Below are 19,827 nucleotides of genomic sequence, written 5' to 3' on the forward strand. Positions count from 1 at the left end.
TTCAATAAAAAGTGTTTTGTTTATATTAAAAACCTTCAAAACTCAAAAATAATAAACATCTCACTATTACTTGGAGAAAAAGAGAAGAAGAACAAAGAAAAATATTGTATATATATTTTTCATTAAATAAAATATATTTTATTATTTGATATATAGTATTAAGTCGGGCTCGGGCTTGAGTCCGGTTTTTTTGAGAAAGCCTGAGCCTGGCCTGAAAAAAGTCGGGCCCAGTGCTTTAGGCCGAGCCTGAGCCCGCAGGCCTAAACTTATGACCAAGTCCAACTTATAACGGGCCAGCCCGTCGGGCTACTCAACCCATGAACAGGTCTAGTCTGAAGAAGAAGAAGAAGAAGAAGAGAAGTTCACTCACCTTGTATTTATGTTGTATGTATTGAATTACAAAAGTCAATATTGTCCCTCATTAAGTATGGGACACATAACTTAAACTCATACAAAATAAACTATTCAATCTCAATTAGATAGACAAAAGACCAAAATACCCTTGTACTTCGATTCTAACACTCCCCCTCAAGTTGGACAATATATGTCATAGTCCTAGCTTGTCACATATGTAATCCACTCTTCCCCGAGACAATCCCTTTGTAAACAAATTTGCTCACTGGTTTCTTGAACTCACATGAGCTGTAGTTATCACTCCATCGATCACTTTTTCTCGTATAAAGTGGTAGTTGACTTCAATATGCTTTGTTCTCTCATGGAAGACTAGATTAGAAGAAATGTGTACAATAGCTTGATTATCATAGTATGAGCCATAGCCCTGTATTCAGTTTCTATGCTGCTTCTTGCCCCCACCGTTTGTTTTTTGCTCTTCCATGTTACTAGATTGCCACCAAGGAAGGTACAATATCCTGTAGTTGACGTTCGATCTGACACATATCCGGCCCAATCAGCATCTGTATACCCTTCTATCTCAAGAGTTCTTCCACTTTTGTATAACAAACCACAATTTGGAGCACCCTTTAGGTACCTGACTATTCTTAGAACTGCTTCCCAATGTGGAACCCGAGGATGTTCCATAAATTGACTCACCATACTTACAACAAATGATATATCTGGCCGTGTGATAGTCAAATAGTTCAATTTTCCCACCAACCTCTTGTACCTTCTAGGATCATCAGACTCTTCACCTACATCAACACTCAACTTAGCATTTGGTTCCATGGGTGTTTCAGCTGGTTTGGCACCTAACAACCCCGTTTCTTCAAGTAAGTCAATGATATATTTCCTTTGACACAAGTTAATTCCATTCCTTGACATTGCAACTTTTATTCCAGGAAGTATTTTAGCTTACCAAGACCCTTCGTGTGGAAGTGATCTTGTAGAAAGTTTTTCAACTTCTCAATCCCATCGCTGTCACTGCCAATTATGACAATATCATCCACATACACCAGTAGCAAGATTTTCCCATCTTTTGAGTCACGACTGAACACAGAATGGTCTACTTGACACTATTTCATGCCAAAGTTCTTCACTACTTCACTGTCTACCAAACTGCGCATGTGGAGATTGCTTCATCCCATAGATTGCCTTCTTAAGTCTACAAACTTTACCATCCTCCCTCCCCCTAAGCAACAAACCCTAGTGGTTGCTCCATATATACTTCCTCAACTAGATCACCATTTAACAAGGCATTTTTGATGTCTAGCTGAAAGAGAGGCCAATCGTACATTGTTGATAATGAAATTAACACACAAACTTAACCAATCTTAGTTATAGGAGAGAATGTCTCTGTATAGTCAACACCATATAACTGAGAATAGTCCTTGGTCACTAACCTGGTCTTTAATCATTTCACACTGCCATTTGGAAGATACTTCATTGTGTAGACCCAGTTACATCCAACAGCATGCTTACCGGGAGAGGGAGTAGTAAGTTCCCATGCATGATTGTGTTGTAAAGCAGACAATTCCTCTTCCATTACTTGTTGCCGCCCTAGAGAAGTAAGGGCTTTCTGGACAGACTTAGGAGTGGAAACAGAGGATAGCAAAGATATAAAATGGTGATGGGAAGCAGAAAGGTGAGCAATAGAAGTATAATGACAAATAGGATGAGATGTACAACTACGTTTACCTTTCCGCAATGCAATAGGAAGATCAATGTTAGAAGGAGGAGATGCAACCACATGATCTGTCAACGAGGGCTGAACTGGAGGAGGGGCCAATGCTCTTTTGCAAGTATACACTTGTGTGATTGGTGACCTCTCAATATTAACCTACACTTGAGAAGGTGGGGATGGAGCTTGAATAGGAACCACAGGAAGGGGGCCCTCAATTGGAACTAGAAGTGGGACCATAGGAGCAAGAGGGACATCAGTACTCGAGAAAAATGGAACGGACTCAAAGAAAGTGACATTCAAGCACACAAAGGACCGACGAGAGTTAGTGTTATAACACTTATACCCTTTTTGGGTCCTAGAGTATCCAAGGAAGATGCTTTTGGTGGCACACACATCTAACTTGTCTAAACAAGTCCTAAATTCTGAACAAAGCAAACACAACCAAAGATTTTAGGAATAAGAGGGAACAGAGAAAGAGTAGGGAACAAGACTAAGAAGGGGGATTGACTTCCAAGGATGGACATGGGCATCCGATTGATGAGGAAACATAGTGTCAGGATAGCGTCACTCCAAAAATGCTTTGGGATATTTATATCATGCATAATGGATCGAGTGGTTTCAAGTGTCAATTTTTCCGTTCAGTCATTCCATTCTATTGTGGGGTATAAGAACAAGAAGTTTGATGAATTATCTCATGGTGCTCTAAGTATTGCTGGAATGGTGTTGAGGTGTACTCTTTTGCATTATCTGAGCGAAGAATTTTAACATGAACTCCAAATTGGGTACGTATTTCAACATAAAATTTTTGGAAAATAGAGAACAATTCACTTCGATCTTTCATAAAATAGTCACGTCATCCTTGAAAAGTCGTTGACAAAAATTACAAAATACTTGTAACCATTGTACGACACCACTTTATTTGGACCCCAAACATCTGAATGAACTAAAGAAAAAAGACTCAAGACATGACTATCAACTATTGGACTAAAAGAGACTCTATGGTGTTTCCCAAGCTGACACGACTCACAATCCAATGATGGAAGATGACTTAAGGATGAAACTAGCAACTTCAGAGCCTTGAGAGATGGGTGACCAAGTTTGCAGTGCCTCTGGAGAGGAGTAAGGGAGATGACTGAAAGGCTACTAATGGGCCACCACCATCAAGGTAATACAGCCCACCTGCTCTATGCCCTCCACCAATCTTCATTCCTGTCTTGAGATCTTGTAACACATAAGAAGAGGGATGAAAGGTTATAGAACAATTAAGTGACTTGGTTAGTTTACTAACTAACATAAGATTAAAAGGGAACTTACATACACATAAAACGGAGGATAAGGACAAGGAGGTCAGATTAACATCACCAACACCGTAGATGGGAGAGGTAGAACCATTAGTAAAGAGTAACTGTTTGAGAAGTAGAAGATGTGGAGAATGAAGAAAATATATCTAAAGTCCCAGACATATGACCTGAGGCTCCAAATTCAATGATCCAATGTGAGGGTTTGGAAGCCAAGCAAGCCATACCTGAATGAGCAAGAGTAGCTATGTTCTGCTGAGAGGATGTCTGAAGGAACTTCTCATATACCTCACGTGGGACACTCACCATTTCCCTCCTTGAAGCACCAGTAGATGTGGAGGGGGTCTGATTAGTCTATTGGTTTTCACTAACTGTACCATTGCCACTAGTCTATTGGGTGGACCATGTAAATCATAACTGAAATTAACAGTATGACCTTCTAATCCACAATATGTGCATTTCGTAGTTCCATTACTTCTTCCTCTACCACGACCTCCCCTGACTCTCAACCTCCATTGCGGCCACCGGTACGATTAAACATAGGACCACCTCGGTTTCTTGGAAATCCACAACCACTTTCACCACATCTATTTTTACGACCTCCCCCTCTAGTTACCACAAAATTAGACCTATCTGAGAGAGGGGAGGACTCTGTAGAATCAATAGAAATCCTCCGAAGACGGGCAAACACTTCTTCAAGAGAGGGGAGAGTAAATCCTCCCAGTATTTGTGCTTGAACAGGATCACATTCAGCCTTTAGACCCAGTAGAAACCTTGTCACATCAAGTTGTTCTCGCTGTTGTTGTTGAACTTGAACATTTGGAGTCAGAGGATGATATACATTAAACTTATTACGGAGAATTTTCATCCTTGCATAGTATTCTTCCAACCTTTGGTTACCCTGCTTCATGTTAAAGTACTCTTAGTAAAGCTGATATACTCTAGTGGTATTATCTTGGCCGGAATAAAGTTTCTTAGCATGGTCCTATATTTCCTTAACTGTATCCATGAACATAAAATTCACACTAATTTTAGGTTCCATGCTATTCCACAACTAGGTCATAATCTGTGCATCCTCTTGTTCCCAATCACTAAACCCTAGAGAATCAAAAGAGGGTTTCTCCTCTCTTACGTGTTTCACCTTTTTCTTGGCTCTTAAAAACACCTCCACTGATTTATCCCATGACACATAGTTCTCATCATTCAATTTAATAGAGGTCATTTGGACGTTTAAGTAATCAGGAGAAATCACAATACTTGTCTTATTGTCACTACCGTCTCTAGTTGATGCCATGCTAACTGATTCACCTCACCCCACAAAGAGATCACTATAATAAGCAAAAGAGTCACCCTCTACTATTCAGCACCATACCACACACTACACAATAAAATATACTTATGACCACACTGCTGCTGTCATGAGTTCAGCACTCGAAAACCCTACTGTCAACACACATATCTAGGTATAAACAGAAGGAAAAGAGGTTCATATGCTTACCTACCAATCCACACTGCCACATAAATGGAATCCAACCCAAAAAGAAGCAACCACAGTCCACTATTAGCCGAATAGAAATTTCTGTTCACACCTGTCCACAAGCAGCCCTCTTCGTATCATTGAGTAGAGGGCATTTAGTACACCATCACAACGATCACCACCACAACAATTGGAGGCGTATTTATCTCCAAGAACAAAAAACGACCACTCCTTTTTGGCTCCTTATCAATCTTCCAATCTTTCTAAGAGTTACTCCAAAAAAAAATCTGATATGGTGATCCCAGGAGGACAAAGGGCGATTAAAGAAGATTGAGATCGAAACTGGTTTCTTATTGCTTTGATACCATGTGAATTGGTTGAAGAAGAAGAACACGGAATTTTAAAAATGAGCCAGTTTCCTCTTTTTTGACCCCATCCTCTTCCATCTCTGGGTTTGGTTGGAATTTGGGTCTGAGAAGGGCTGTGAGAGATTCAGACCTAGACAATATCTCATGTCTCCTCTCTATTTTTGATAATGTTTTCTTGGATCCTTTTAAGGATGACTCCAGAATATGGACCCCCACCCCTATTGGCTTTTTCTCCTATGCCTCTTTCTTTAAGGTACTTAGCCAACCCACCATTCCTATAACCCCCTTTTCCCTGTTAATGAGGTTTGGTGCAGGCCAATTCCTCCTAAGGTTGGTAGTTTTTGTTGGGAAGCCTTTTTGGAAAGAATCAACACTGGTAATCTGCTCCAAAAGAAGAGACCCAATACTTGTTTGTCCCCCCATTGGTGTGTTCTTTGCAAAGCTGATGTGGAGACTGATTTTCATCTTCTGGTGTCTTGCCATTTTGCAAAGTCTATTTAGGAGTGGGCTTGCTCTCTTTTTGGGTGTACTTAGATTCTTCCTTCGAACTTGCAAGGCCTTTTTTGTCCTTCTTTTTTCAGGTGGCATATGAAAAGGGGAAGGACTATGTGGAGAGGATTGAGGGCAGCAGTATGCTGGTCTTTGTTGGAAGAAATAAATTCCAGAATCTTCTCTAATGTAGAGAGAGGTGCTGAAGAGTTGAGGGCCCTGATCCACATAAGGGTTATTTAGTGGATGAAGTCCCTAGAGCTTTTCACAGAATATACAGTGGATGATATGCTAAGGAAGTGGGACGAGATTGCTAGCTATAACCAGACTAAAGCTGGGGTGAGTGTGTCTTGGACTCCCCCACCTGCGGGCTTCATAAAACTAAACTTTGATGGAAGTAGCATAGGGAACCCCGGACAATCAGAGATTGGGGATGTCTTCAGGGGTGAGAATGGAGTCGTTTCTGCCATGTTCTCAGGCCCAATTGGAGTGGGTGACTCTCTTAGAGCTGAGATCCACGCAATTATGGAAGGTGTCCAAAGCTAGGGAGATGAATATCGGAAAACTTATAATTGAAAGAGACTCGGAGGTGGTGGTTGGGTGGCTGAACAAAGAAGAGAGTGGTTTATGGAGTTATAGTAACTTGAACAGGAAATTCAAATGGCTGATTCGAGAAATGGAAGTTAAAATTAGTTGGGTAAAAAGATCAGCTAATTCTTTTGTTGATGGGTTAGCTAAACAAGGGGTGGACAGGGATGTCATGTTTTGGGCACATGTAACTTAATTTTTTTTCTTCTTATGTTCTCTCTTTCTCTCTTTTTTCTTCTCTTGTGGCTCATAATATAGTTGGAAGATAAGAAAGTTTGTCTTCCTCTTTGTAATTATTGTGATAATTAATGAATTGTGTTATTGATCAGAAAAAAAAAAAGGAGGAGGAAGAGAAAGAGAGGAAGAGGCGAAGGAGGAGGAAGAGAAAGAGAGGAAGAGGCGAAGGAGGAGGAAGAGGCGGAGGAGGGTTCTGTCTAGGAGAGAAAAAGTTCACTCACCCAGCCGACCCACCTTGTATTTATATTGTATGTATTGAATTTCAAAAGTCAATATTGTCCCTCATCAAGTATGAGACACATAAATTAAACTAGGACAAAACAGACTATTCAATCTCAATTAGATAGACAAAAGACCAAAATACCCTTGTATTGTCGATTCTAACAATTGTCTAACCTCTTGGCCAGCTCAAATAAAAGGATGTGAAACATGTATAAATGTTAAACACTAGCTCAGAAATTGAAAATGATAAACACTTATAAACCTTCTTTCACACCTATTTTAACATCATAGAAAGCTTAAAAAAATAAATTATAATGTTGTTGTAAACGTGTAATTTGTTTGTTTTCTTTTTATTAACCCCTCCTCTTTAAAAAGATCAGAAAATGATCTTGATGAGCTTCCTATTGGCTGAGTTTTTATTGTTCCTTTCCTTAAATACTGTCTAATTTATTTCTTAAATTTTTCTGATTCTTCAAGTGTCATTACAGGTGGGTAACAATTGCTTCCTCTACTTTGACCCTTAGGCTTTCACTACTCCCAGTTCTCATTTTACAACTTAAAAAGATGAAAAGGATCTCTGAGCTATTCCCTAAATGTATGTGTATTTATTTTCTTTATCATGGCTTGTTAATATGTTCTTTTTCCTTTTGGTGTTTTTACTAGTTCTTATTTTGAAGTAGAATCTGAATTTTGTCATTACCTTTGCCCTATCTTGTTTATCAGTTGCACTTCGTTTGAATAAAATTGGAAAACATAGAGTGCACCAACTTGTAGATGTCTTTATTACATTTATATGTATGTGTGTATTTTAAGGCATGTGCCTTGCCTGAACCCAGGCAATGCCCCTTTTAAAAGGCACATGCCTGGTATTCCTAGGTTGCATCCAGTGTGCCAGGTGTTCCACTCCATTTCTCCCCAAACCCCATCTTTTCTAACACCTCCTCTGAAAAACCCTACTCCACATGATCATAAGCCTTTTTAATGTCAATTTTACAAATTAATCCCTCCATACTGCTTCTTATTCTTGCATCAACAGTTCAACACATTCACTTGCTATTATTACTGCATCCAATATTTGTGTCCCCTCAACAAATGTCATTTGAGTTGGATCCATAATTTGATGAAGCATTGATCTTATCCTTCTTGAAAGAACTTCTGCAATTATTTTATATGGACTTGGGATTAAAGTTATTGGTCTGAAATCTTCACCTTGCAAGCATTATCCACCTAGGGAATAAGAGAGATAAAAGTGGCATTTTTGCTTTTTTTTACGATCTTTTTTTATTGGAAACGGTAATTTTCAATTAATAAAATAGATGATACAACAGTAAAATCACCCAAGACAAGAGTGCTGAAATCAATTACAAAGCAGCTCAAAAGAATTTCCCCCTATTTGTCCCTTGTTTAGCTAAACTGTTGTCCATCCCATTGGCTGATCTTCTACTCCACTTGAAGCTAACACCAATCACCTTTAATAAATGAAATATCTCCCTCATGACTTGTCTGTGTGTCCACACCCCTAAACTTCTTGTTTGCATCCACTGTATCGCTAGCTTATAGTCACCTTCCACTTCTATTTGCTGAAACCCCAACTGTTTGGTCAATTTCAGCCCATGGAGAAGGGACATAGTTTCTGCTTTCAGTGAGTCTCTATTTGATCAGAATAGAGAGCCAATACCCTTTGTTGCTGCCAAATCTGGAGCCAACACCCTTCCTTCCCCATCTCTAAAAATTCCCCCAATGCTAGAAGGTCATGGGTTACCAAAAGAGCTCCCTTCAAAGTTAAGCTTAATTCTTTGTCTTACTGATGGGACCCAACTCTGCTGGGACCAACATTGATGATGCTTTTTCTTAGTATCTAATTTAGTTCACCATTTAGGTATCATTGTTCATAAAGCTTGTATGCCATTCTGAGCTATATATGTTATATGGAATGCTTTGAAAAGAAAAGATTTGATGAGTTTTTCTTGCTAAACTTCTTGATTTGGAATTCATTATGGTTTATTTTCTTATCTTTTCTCTGCATGTTTTTGTTTTCTAACAAGGAATATGCTTATAAAAAACTTGTGCTGTTATAATTGAACTTGGATTTCATGTTTTCAGTTTTATATCATGCTAAAGGAATGAATAAGTAGAAAACTTGACCTAGCACAAGTTGATTCTGGAGCATTTATATTATCTTGCTTAAATCTTAATTAATTTTGGTTAGTTGAGTTATTTTCCTACCTGTATACCTGTATGTAGGAGAGAGATCCTTGGATCAGTTTGATAGTAGACACACAGAATAATCAATTTCTTCTCAATTTTCTTCTTCTTGTCTATGCATTTCTTGAAGTGCCACCTCCGTTCCCACCACCTTTCTCAGGAAAGAGTTATATAAAACAGTTTTTGCTTTTTCGCACGGAAAGACACGCCATTGGATGCCCATCATATTTATGGTTCCTGGCATCCTTCTCTGTACAGGTAATGTTCTTGTGTGCTTTATGTCAGAAACCAAGAATACTTTATTTTGAATAAAATACATGTGTTTAGAAGGAAATACATTTGTTGAGTTTATTACATAGAATTTTAGTAGTTTCATATTAAATGAATGAATTTGGGAGCAAAATTAGGGAATTATTTTAGCAGGTATAACTATTATTTTTCAAACTCTTTAAGTTGTTTTGTTATAATCAATAACAGTTTAAGATTTTATTAATGAAGAAAACGAATCTCATACACTGAGTATTGGGGAATAAGGAGAAGTACAACATGGCTATGTTGCTGATTCTCTTTGAATGCTTGAATTCAACTCAACTTTGTTAAAAAAAATAAACATTTCCTAGCAACTTCTCTCCCCATAGAATCTACAAAGCTACTGGAAGACCTAGGGATCCAACTAAATGACCAGCTTATGTTCATTGCCATAGTTGTCAAGGCGTTGACTAGGCGACCAGGTGCCTGCCTACTCAACAAAAACGAGAAGGCAGATGCCTTATATAATACTATTTATATTGTTGTATCTTATTAATATGCATGTTATTGTATGCTATATATATCATTTATACTTTATTTTAATGTTTTACTGTTGAAATTTAAAAGATCAAAGGGTTTTGAGAAGAGAAAAAGAAAGAAAGAAAGAGGAAAGAAGGATTAGAAGTATAAAGAGTTTTTATTTTTTATTTTTTTCCTATTCTCTCTCTAATCAAATAAAACAGAAATTCCATCCTTGCATAGTTTTCAAGGTGCCAAGGTGAGGCTAAGCGACATGGGAGGCACCTTGTTGCCTAGGCGATGGATTTTTTGAAGTATAAAACGTAGATCCTAAGGTAGTTCCCTAGGTACCATAACCATATTTCCTTAATAATTATTCATAATTTTCATAAGAAAAGTATAAAGTTCATGTTAAAGTATAGAAAATCAACATGTTCCTGAGAAGAAATAGAAGAAAGAAAAGAAAATTCATAAAATATAGGGGCTGAACTGGTGAACCCTTATTTCTGTTATAGGAAAAGAAGAAGAAAATGTGTTGATTAGACAAAATTTTAAGTTCTTCCTTACTTATTGGTTTAGGTTTTGAAGTCTTCGAGGGTTCAACACATCATTTATCAATGTTTGTGTTGATTAAACCATGACAAATAAGAAAATAATAAAAGGAAATTAGCATATAAACACACAAAATGAATATTTTAGTTTAATAATGTCTATTTTATAATTATAATCTCAAAAAATAAAGAATAAAAAAGTATTTTTTAATAGAAAGTAGAAAACTGTTTGGCTATTAGGCGAGGCGAGCCTCCAAGGGCGCCTTGTTGCCTAGGTGCCCGGCTGCCCGCCTAGGCGTCACCTTGACAACTATGCATCCTTGTTTTTTCTATTTTAGTTTCCATCTTGAATATTTATCATATAAAGTTAATAACCTTCTTTAGCTGTTAGTTGATATGAAGTTGTATTATTTTTGAAAATAATAAAATTAACATATGTAAAAGATTTTTATCTTTTAGATTTGATGATTTGCCACATTTTTAGAGGAAATTTAATGTTCTTAATAAAGACAATTGCTATTTTTTTCCGATTAGTATACATGCTAATGATATATAAAACTAGGGAACTAACCAAATGTTAGTTCTTTATATTATAAAATTCTTATTGCCTAGACGCCCCAGTATCGTCCAGAATCACCTAAATGCCTTGAAAACTACGTTGATTGCTAATGTTTTTGCCTCTCATATTATGTCTAAGAATCCAAGGACCAGCAAAATATGATGCGAACTATGATGTTAGAACTTGATAATCTCCTAAAATTAAATTGGAATTATTTGAGGAATATGCTAGTCTAAGACCTTGGAATCGGAGAAGGGAAAGCTTTTATGTCCTCGGTGAGTTCCCTTCTCCAATTGGACCTGAGAAACATTATGATTCTTGTCTCATTTCTTATATACCCCAATAGCAAATTGTAGCCACACAAAGACAACATAACTAGGATGGTTTTAACTTGGAGAAGTGTCTCATTTGAAAGTAAATATCAACACAATCTTCTTAAGGTTGATTGATTTTTTAACTGTAATAGCAAGTTGAGCCAAAATATTTGAAGTTTTTTGTTATATTAGTGAAATATGGGGATTTATAGCCAAATATTTGGAATTTTTTATTTCCTATAGGTCCTCCATGTGAAGTATCAGGAATACATCAACATTGGGCATATCATGGATGGATTATTTAGAGTAGATTATATGACAATATGCAGATTTGCAAGTATATAACTTATAGAGTTCATTCTGATGATTGATTAGGGGAAAAATACCATTCTGTATTTGTCAAATTATTCATGCTGGTTCTTTTATTGGAAATGGTAACTTTCATTAAAATAACAGTTAAATACAAGTGTCAACCACTCATAGCATGAGTGTTGACTCCATAAAAATCTGAAATCTTACAATTACTCCCACTTCTCATTCTAGGCAAAGTATTTTCCTCATCTGTTGTCTAAGGGTCCATACACCCAAGCTTTTTGTCTGCAGCCATCCTATTAGAAGTTTAGAATCTCCCTCTACCTCAAGGTTTTGATATCCCCATTGCTTGGCCAATCTCATACCTTGCATTCTGCCTTTCCCATCCCTGAAAACTCCCCTGACTCTAGAAGGCCCCGGGTTTCCCAATGAGCTTCCATTGAAATTCAATTTTACTCTTTGTTGTGCTGCGGGTGTCCAAAGGGGCTGAACCACAACTTGTGCTACTGAAGAGTTAGCCATTACTGACCATCCCCTTAGGATATCCTCAGCTGAGAAATTTTTGAACAGTTCAGTTGCTTTCAGCCAATGTATGATCCTAACAACTTTGGAGTCAATGACTTGCTCCTTGGTTCTTTCCACTCCTTAGGACAGGAGGGAGGGAGGGAGGGAGGGAAAGAACATATCTCTGTTCTTTCTATGATAAATTCTTTTCTGTTCTTTTTATAAAAGGATGAACGTGATAATGATATTAAGAGAACATCTAGCTATTAGATCCCAATAAAGTGTAGATCTGAACAAGTATATGGAGTTGGATTTGTTATATGGAGTTGTTGGAAACATGATTGAGCTATTTCCTAGCCTTTTATTGCAGTTTTTGCCATTGCTCGTTTAATCACTTTTGGACATTTATTGAAGTTTATATTTCTTTGCCTGTATTGCAATCCCAAATTTGTAGAAATCCTACTTGCAATTTAAAGGGGTTAGGTATGTTGACTGGGATAGGAACCTTTTGGTAATCTTTTCTATTTTTTTTCATGGTGCTACACAATGAGGTAGCCCTTGGAGGCTTGCTCTTGAAGGTGACTATTAGGAATGTTATTGGTTGGTCTTCCAGCATGGACCTTGGCCCTTGGAGGCTTGCTCACCTTCTACATGAGATCCATGACATCTTGGCTTCCTTGAACTGCACTTTTAGATGTATTTCTAGGGGAATGAATTCAACACCTGATAACTAAACCTGGGTGGATTGGGATTTTCTGCATAATGTGAATTCTTTGCTTATGTAATTCTTGATGGCATAGAGGTTTTTTTGGCTGTAGATTCTCTCATGTACATTCCCCTTCCCCCTTTTTCCTTGAAATGAAGTTATCTTTTCTCAAGAAAAAAGGAATTCCTACTTGCACAAGTTGCACTAAGAAACATAGTAAGATACAATTAGAAATGTGTACATTCAAGGGGACTTAGAAGTAGCCCCAATTGGTGACAAGATGAGGGAAAATTAACTTAGATGATTTGGTCATTTACATAGGTGGACAATGACTACCAAATAACAATGACTGATTTGGTGCAATTACAAGGCATGATAAAGGGGAAGACCAAAAAATCAGCATGGGCTGAAGTGATGAGAAATGATCTTAGGGCTTGTAGTTTGGCAGTACTGTGGCTCTTGATAGAACATATCAATAGGATATGATCCATGTAGCCAATCCCAAATAGGAGTCAAGGCTGATCTGATCTAGTTGTTCCTCTAGATATTTTGTTTTGCTGTACAATGTTATTTGGCCAACTGAAATAACTTCTTTTCAGAAAAACGATTATGCATGTAACTGTCCAAATTATTTATCTGCTGCTGGGCTAATTTTCTCTAGTTTTGTTCTGATGGTCTAGAAATTCTTTCATAATGTATTTGCAGGTCCCATGCTTTCTCTTGTGGATGACAAGCGTTCGGAGGATGTCATTGGATCATCATCCTGGGTTTGACTGTGTAAGCCATTGACATTTATAACTTTTGGCTTCTCAGAGCCTGTCTTTTTTTTTTTTTTTTGATAATTAAAAAGGATCAATTTCATTAATAAAAACTAGTACAGTTTGTCTTCTAAACTTTATTATTGCAGTATCAACTCTTTGTCTTCTAAACTTCAAGTTATATCTCTTTCTTTTCTAATAGTGAGGATTTGAGTTTGGGTTTTATCTGTTATATCACATGAAGTGTCCTCCAAAAGCACTAACATAGTGTCTTAATTTCCCTATAGTTTTACCATTTGAATTTTAACTGTAATTATCTTTCCCATTTTCCTATAGATAAATACATCTAATACGATCTTTTACTCTCAATTGTGAGTAAGTTCAAACTCTCTTATGAATCCAAGTTCATATACTCAACGAGATAAGCTCATCCTTTTCAAAGAATCAATACTACAATTTTAAGAAATATCCCCACCAAGTTCCAGTTGTCTCCAGTCTTCCCCATCTTGAAGCTAAGATAGGTCTGAAGAATTTTGTTAATCAGTACTATAAAAGAAAGTTATGTATCAGGCCTATACTTCGATAGTTTTTCTTTTGCGACTTATTTTGAATTCTAGAAAGAAGAGTTAGAAAAGTTTCTTCAGACTCTACACCAGTGATGAGCCACTTCCTCTGTCTCATCTATTAGCTTCCTAACTCTATAAATGGAATATCCTAATCATACATTAAATGGTCTTCCAGCTAGCCCTTCAATCTCTGCTCTCCATATAGAAAATTACCTGTCAAACTGTAATATGTTCTTTTATTGGTCACAACATATTAGAAAGATTTTACAAATTTTAAAAAGAAGTGAATAAAATAAATTCCGATAACAGAAGAAAATAAGTAACAAAACCCAAGGCTGAACAGAGCTCAGCTGTTTTGGGGTCATTTACTGTAGAAAGTACCTAAATAATAAAGGAATTAGTTAGGAGCTCTGCATGAATGGTGTCTCCTTTATCAATGGGTCCTGAATTCAGCATTACAGCTCCAGTAGCCTGTCCTCAAGTCTTTGAAAACCATACCCATACCAGAGAAACCCAGGTTTCACAAGGAGCACTCATCAAAGTTAAACTTAACTACTCCTTTAAGGTGGGGTGATTCCAGTACCTTGTCCTCAAGTCTTTGAAAACCAGACCCATACCAGAGAAACCCAGGTTTCCCAAGGAGCACCCATCAAGGTTAAACTTAACTACTCCTTTAAGGTGGGGGGATTAACGATATATTGGCCTGACTACTCTGGACAGTGGTGATGATGTGGCTACAACACCCTAGCCTCATATTACATCATCTACATAGAAATCTCTAAGCTCTTTTTTTTTTTTTTTATCAGTGAACAAGCAAAGGTTTTATAAGTTTCTCCACTATTTGCTTCTTATCGAAAAAAAACAATATTTTGCTCACCCCACACTATCCAAATGCCAATTGATTGCACCACATGATCTTAACCTTGATGGTTTTATGGGGCTCAAAAAAATGTGTAATATTTGTTTTCTCTGTCCATCTTGCTCTGAAAAATGCCAAGGAATACCCCCATAACCTCAACACAAAGGGACAGGAATGAAGAGTGGTCTCACTGCTAGCCCTACTAGGAAGCATATATGGAGCTAGAAGAGTAAAAAAAAATGCTGAATCATTTCGTGTATGTTTATCTAGGACCATTCAATAAACGGAAGCCCTATGCCATGAGAAGATGAAAAGAAATAGAGAAGAGATAGAAGGAAGAAGAAGATGAAAAGTTCAAATGAGAGAATGAAGATGATAGCCTCATTGTTGGTCCACCTTTGGAATGTATACTTAGCTCTTAAAAGAGGATAAAACTACATCATTAATGTACACTTTGCTACTTTCTAAAAACCCTCTCAAGTGGAGCACAGATATTGAACATGCTCAACTTGCTCAAAGCAACACCTAATTTTTTCTTGAACATGTTCAACTTACATAATAGTTTATTGAGTTTCACATGTTCTTTAATATGCAAATTTTGAAGAAACTAATGAAGTTTAATTACTGTGCACTGTGCGTGCATAATTTTCTTAGATAACAGTGTTTATATTTTGATTTATAATTTTATGATCAGTGGAATGCAAATTTTTTTTGCACAGAGAAATGTAACGTTACATAATCGTAGTCTCTCAAATTCTAAACCTGAGTGATCTCCAGTCACATCCTTACCTAGCAGTCATAAGCCTGAGTCTGCAAGCTATGGCTAAACGAATGTATAGGCACACTCTTTCCTTATTCTTCTTATGCATTTAGGTGGAACAAAATGAACTTCTGATAGCTATAGTATTTTTTCTCATAATCTATTTACTCCATGCTATGGCGAATATCATCGCAGTAGTCCTGTTTATGTTTGTCAGTCGCATTATAGGGTTAAATATTTCTCTTCTTATTTGTCAGTTGGCTTGCATTTCTCTGGGAAAGAGGAAACATTAAAATGTAATACATCTAATTAACTTCTAAAATTGTTTTTATCATTTTGGGTCCTAGTTCTGAAACCCTTACCCCCTTCTAACTAAACTTTATTACGATGTATCATAGAAAGCATGACAGTTGATACTGTGTGTGGTTTCTTTGGACAGAATGCTTAGTTGTAACTTGTCATTTTGATCTTGGGGATGGTCAATTTCTGCATTTACTTTCACTAAGATATGAAATCCTGTCAAATTCATCACAGGGAGGCATACTATGGTTCCAGAATTTGACGGAACTCCCACATGGTGTTTTTGGATCTATTTTCCCAATATTGATAGCCAGTCTCCATTTCATGAATGTTCAGGTATACTATTGTATTTCTCTTTCTTCAGGTTGAAGTTTCCAGTTATATTTCCATAGAAGTCCAAACTAATAAAATATCACTTGTACACATTTCTAGTGCTTAAATTATGCATTTCCATAGTAATTTAAAGAAAGAGTAAATATATGAAGAGCTCCTCATTCGGTTTGGACTGCCCTTTGTTCCTTTTTTTGTTTCTTTTGTTCCTTCTGCAATTTAAAGAAAGAATAAATATAGCTGAGCTGGGTACAATATTATGTATCCAAGACAGCAAATCCTTGATCCTTGTATTTTTATGAAGATAAATAAAAAATAAAATTTATTGAAAAATAAAGCAAGGTACATTGACTAGGTGACAAGGAGTCACCGACCAACATACAAACTGTATTCCAGCAATTAAGACAACAAAAGGATTCTAGAGAAGGTGAGAGACCTAATGGAAATAATAACAATTAGAGTGGTACATTGGTTGAAGTCCTTGAATACATTCTTAAATGTGTCAACGGATAACTTCTTTAGAAGGTGGAAGGAAGTGGCTGATCTTGCTCATCAAAGTCCATCTCCAATTACCATTGGTCTCCACTGGAAAAGGGTACATCAAACTTAATTTTGGTGGCAGTAGTATGGGTAAACCAGGTTTTATTGGGAATTTTAGAGATGAGGAAGGCAAAATTCTAGCTCTGTACTCAGGAGCAGCTGGGGAGGGAGATTCCCTTAGAGCAGAAGTATTGGTTCTGATGGAAGGTGTTCAAAGGGCTAAAGATCTGAACATTAGAAAGTTGGTTGTTGAGGGAGACTCAAAACTGGTAATAAGCTGGTTACAAGGCAGGGGATCAAAGCTATGGATATACAGTAATGAAAAGAAGAAAGTCAGATGGTTATTGATCAGAAAAAAAAATCCGTGGTTATTGATAAAAAAAAAAGAAACACCTTCAATTGGATTAAATGTTGTGCTAATTCATTTGCAGATTCTTTAACAAACAAGGGATGGGGAGAGAATCTTTATTCTGGGCATTATTGTAAGTGAGGGGAATATATTGGGGGAGAGAGAAGGAGAAGAAGAGAAATTGAAAGAAAAGAGAGCAATTAATTTGGCCGCCCCCTTCACTTATTATTTATACTAAAATAATATCGCAGTACAAAGACAACTATGCCCTTATAAGGCGGCAAAACATAAAACAACATATATGACACTCAAAAAACATAATAAAATTTGGACTCACATAACTACTGTGGCCCCCACCTCTTATCTAACAACTAACATAAACATCTACTCAGAAAAACATTATAAAACTAATTAATCTTTAACACTCCCCCTCAAGATGGGAGTAAATGTCACACATTCCCAACTTGTGTAGATCATGTTCAAGCTTGTTCCTTGCCACCCCTTTAGTGAGAACATCAGCCAGCTACAACTCTGAAGAGACATAAGGCAAACAAACTTCTCCGGTTGTTACCCTTTCTCCTATAAAGTGTCTATCAACTTCAATGTGTTTTGTCCTATCATGCTGAATTGGATTGTGGGCAATATTGATTGCAACCTGATTGTCACAGTATAACATCATAGGTTCTTCTGCTTTCACCCCAATCTCACTCAAAAGAGATCTAACCCAAAGAAGTTTTGAGACACCATGAGCCATGGATCTATACTCAGCCTCTGCACTTGACCTTGCCACAACCGCTTGCTTCTTACTCTTCCAGGAGATCAAGTTTCCACCTACAAAGGTGCACACTCCTGATGTAGACCTCCTGTCATCTAAGCATCCTACCCAATCTGCATCTGTATAGGATTCTAGCTTCAGAATCTCAAAATTTGAGAAAATAATACCTCTGCTAGGGTGTTTTTTCAGATATGCAAGTATTCTTTCAATAGCTTCCTAGTGCTGAACCCAAGGTGCATGCATGTACTGACTCACAACACTGACAACATAAGAAATATCTGGTCGTGTCATACACAAATACAACAGTCGTCCCACCATTCTTTGATATCTCCCCACATCCTTTACCAATTCACCATCCACACCATTAATTCTGTGATTTGGATCAATAGGAGTGTCTGTTGGTTTGGTCACCAGCTTCCCAGCCTCTCGCAGTAGGTCAAGTACATACTTTCTATGTAAAATGAAGACCCCATGCTTGGATCTTGCAACTTCAATCCCTAAGAAGTATTTGAACTCACCAAGATCTTTGATCTCAAATTCTTGTTGCAATGATATTTTGAGATCATCAATCTCCTCCAGATCATTTCCTGTCACCACTATATCATCCACATACACAATCAGAATTGACACCAAAGCATCTCTCTTCACAAAGAGGGTGTGATCAGACTGTGTCTGTGTGTATCCAAAACGGATGAGTGCCCCTCTAAACCTGTCAAACCAAGCCCTAGGTGATTGTTTCAGTCCATACAGAGATTTTTTGAGTCTGCACACCTTTCCTTTACCAACATTTTCATAAAATCCTGTTGGAATGTCCATATATACCTCCTCCTGTAAGTTACCATTGAAGAAAGCATTTTTGACATCAAGCTAGAACAAGGGCCATGAATAGGTGGCTACTAGAGATAAAAGAATAGAACTGAACTCATCTTAGCTATTAGTGCAAAGGTTTCCAGATAATCAACACCATAGGTTTGAGTATACCCTTTTGCTACCAACCTTGCCTTGTATCTCTCTATCTTGCCATCAACCTTATACTTCATTGTAAATACCCATCGACATCCGACTGTCTCGTTGTTTGGGGGAAGATCAACTATTTCCCAAGTTTGGTTTTTGACCAAAGCATCCATTTCATCTTGCATGGTTGTTTTCCACTTAGGTTTGGAGAGAGCCTCAGTAACATTCTTGGGTATAGACACAGAATCCTGGGAAGAAAGAAAAGCACGATAGGAGGGTGATAAGGCAATGTAGGAAAGATGGTGTGAAATGCCGTGGGTTGTACACTTTCTCTTCCCCTTACGAAGTGCAATGGGAAGATCAAGGTCAGTGGGATCAGCTGCAAAAGTGGTGTTAGGGACAAAAACATTATCATCAGAAAACATAACAGGCTCAAGAGGAATACCTGGAACTGTATCTACTGAATCTGGAGTTTTAGAAGGACTGACAGAGAGTGGTGTGGGTCGAGGATGTGTGGAGTCAACCATCATCTGTCGGCACTGATATATCTATGAGGCTGCTCGTAGTGGCTCAAGTAATGAAACTAGAGGTGCAGGTGCTGGCTGAACCGATGGAGGCACCATAGTAACAAGAAGAGGAACATATTGTGAGTTCTCCTCCCCAAAACACTCCCCCTGAGGAGAACCACTCAAGAAGAAGAATGCGGATTCAAAAAGGTAACATCTATAGTGACAAATCTGCTCCTCGACATTGGGTCATAACAGCAATACCCCTTTTGGTTCTGAGCATACCCAAGAAAAACACATTTCTTGGCCTTAGGATCAAATTTCTTGCGATGAGGGCCAAGAATGTGAACAAAAGAAACACAGCCAAAAACCCTCAGAGGTATATGAAATATCTCTCCATCTGGAAAAAATGAGGCAAAATGGCACCTTAAACCCCAAAGTCCGTGAAGGAACAC

The 19,827-nt window shown here is 37.5% G+C and overlaps 1 protein-coding gene across 4 annotated transcripts in view; it reads left to right on the plus strand.

Moving 5' to 3' along the window:
- The window catches only part of LOC148862281 (ALBINO3-like protein 2, chloroplastic), a 42,482-nt gene that overhangs the window by 13,480 nt on the left and 9,175 nt on the right, over nt 1-19,827 (plus strand). For 2 of the 4 annotated variants that reach the window (XM_088977611.1, XM_088977610.1), the window contains 4 exons: nt 7,245-7,351; nt 9,092-9,219; nt 13,381-13,452; nt 16,153-16,254. In XM_088977611.1, the coding sequence (XP_088833737.1) occupies nt 7,245-7,351; nt 9,092-9,219; nt 13,381-13,452; nt 16,153-16,254 (409 nt within the window). Of the gene's footprint in view, nt 1-7,244; nt 7,352-9,000; nt 9,220-13,380; nt 13,453-16,152; nt 16,255-19,827 lie in introns of all 4 variants that reach the window. The other 2 variants (XR_016109794.1, XR_016109795.1) reach the window with 2 other exon arrangements.

Source organism: Nelumbo lutea, chromosome 3 (genome assembly GCF_056320005.1).
Source record: "Nelumbo lutea isolate HS-2025 chromosome 3, American lotus-T2T, whole genome shotgun sequence".
Taxonomy (NCBI): Eukaryota; Viridiplantae; Streptophyta; class Magnoliopsida; order Proteales; family Nelumbonaceae; genus Nelumbo; species Nelumbo lutea.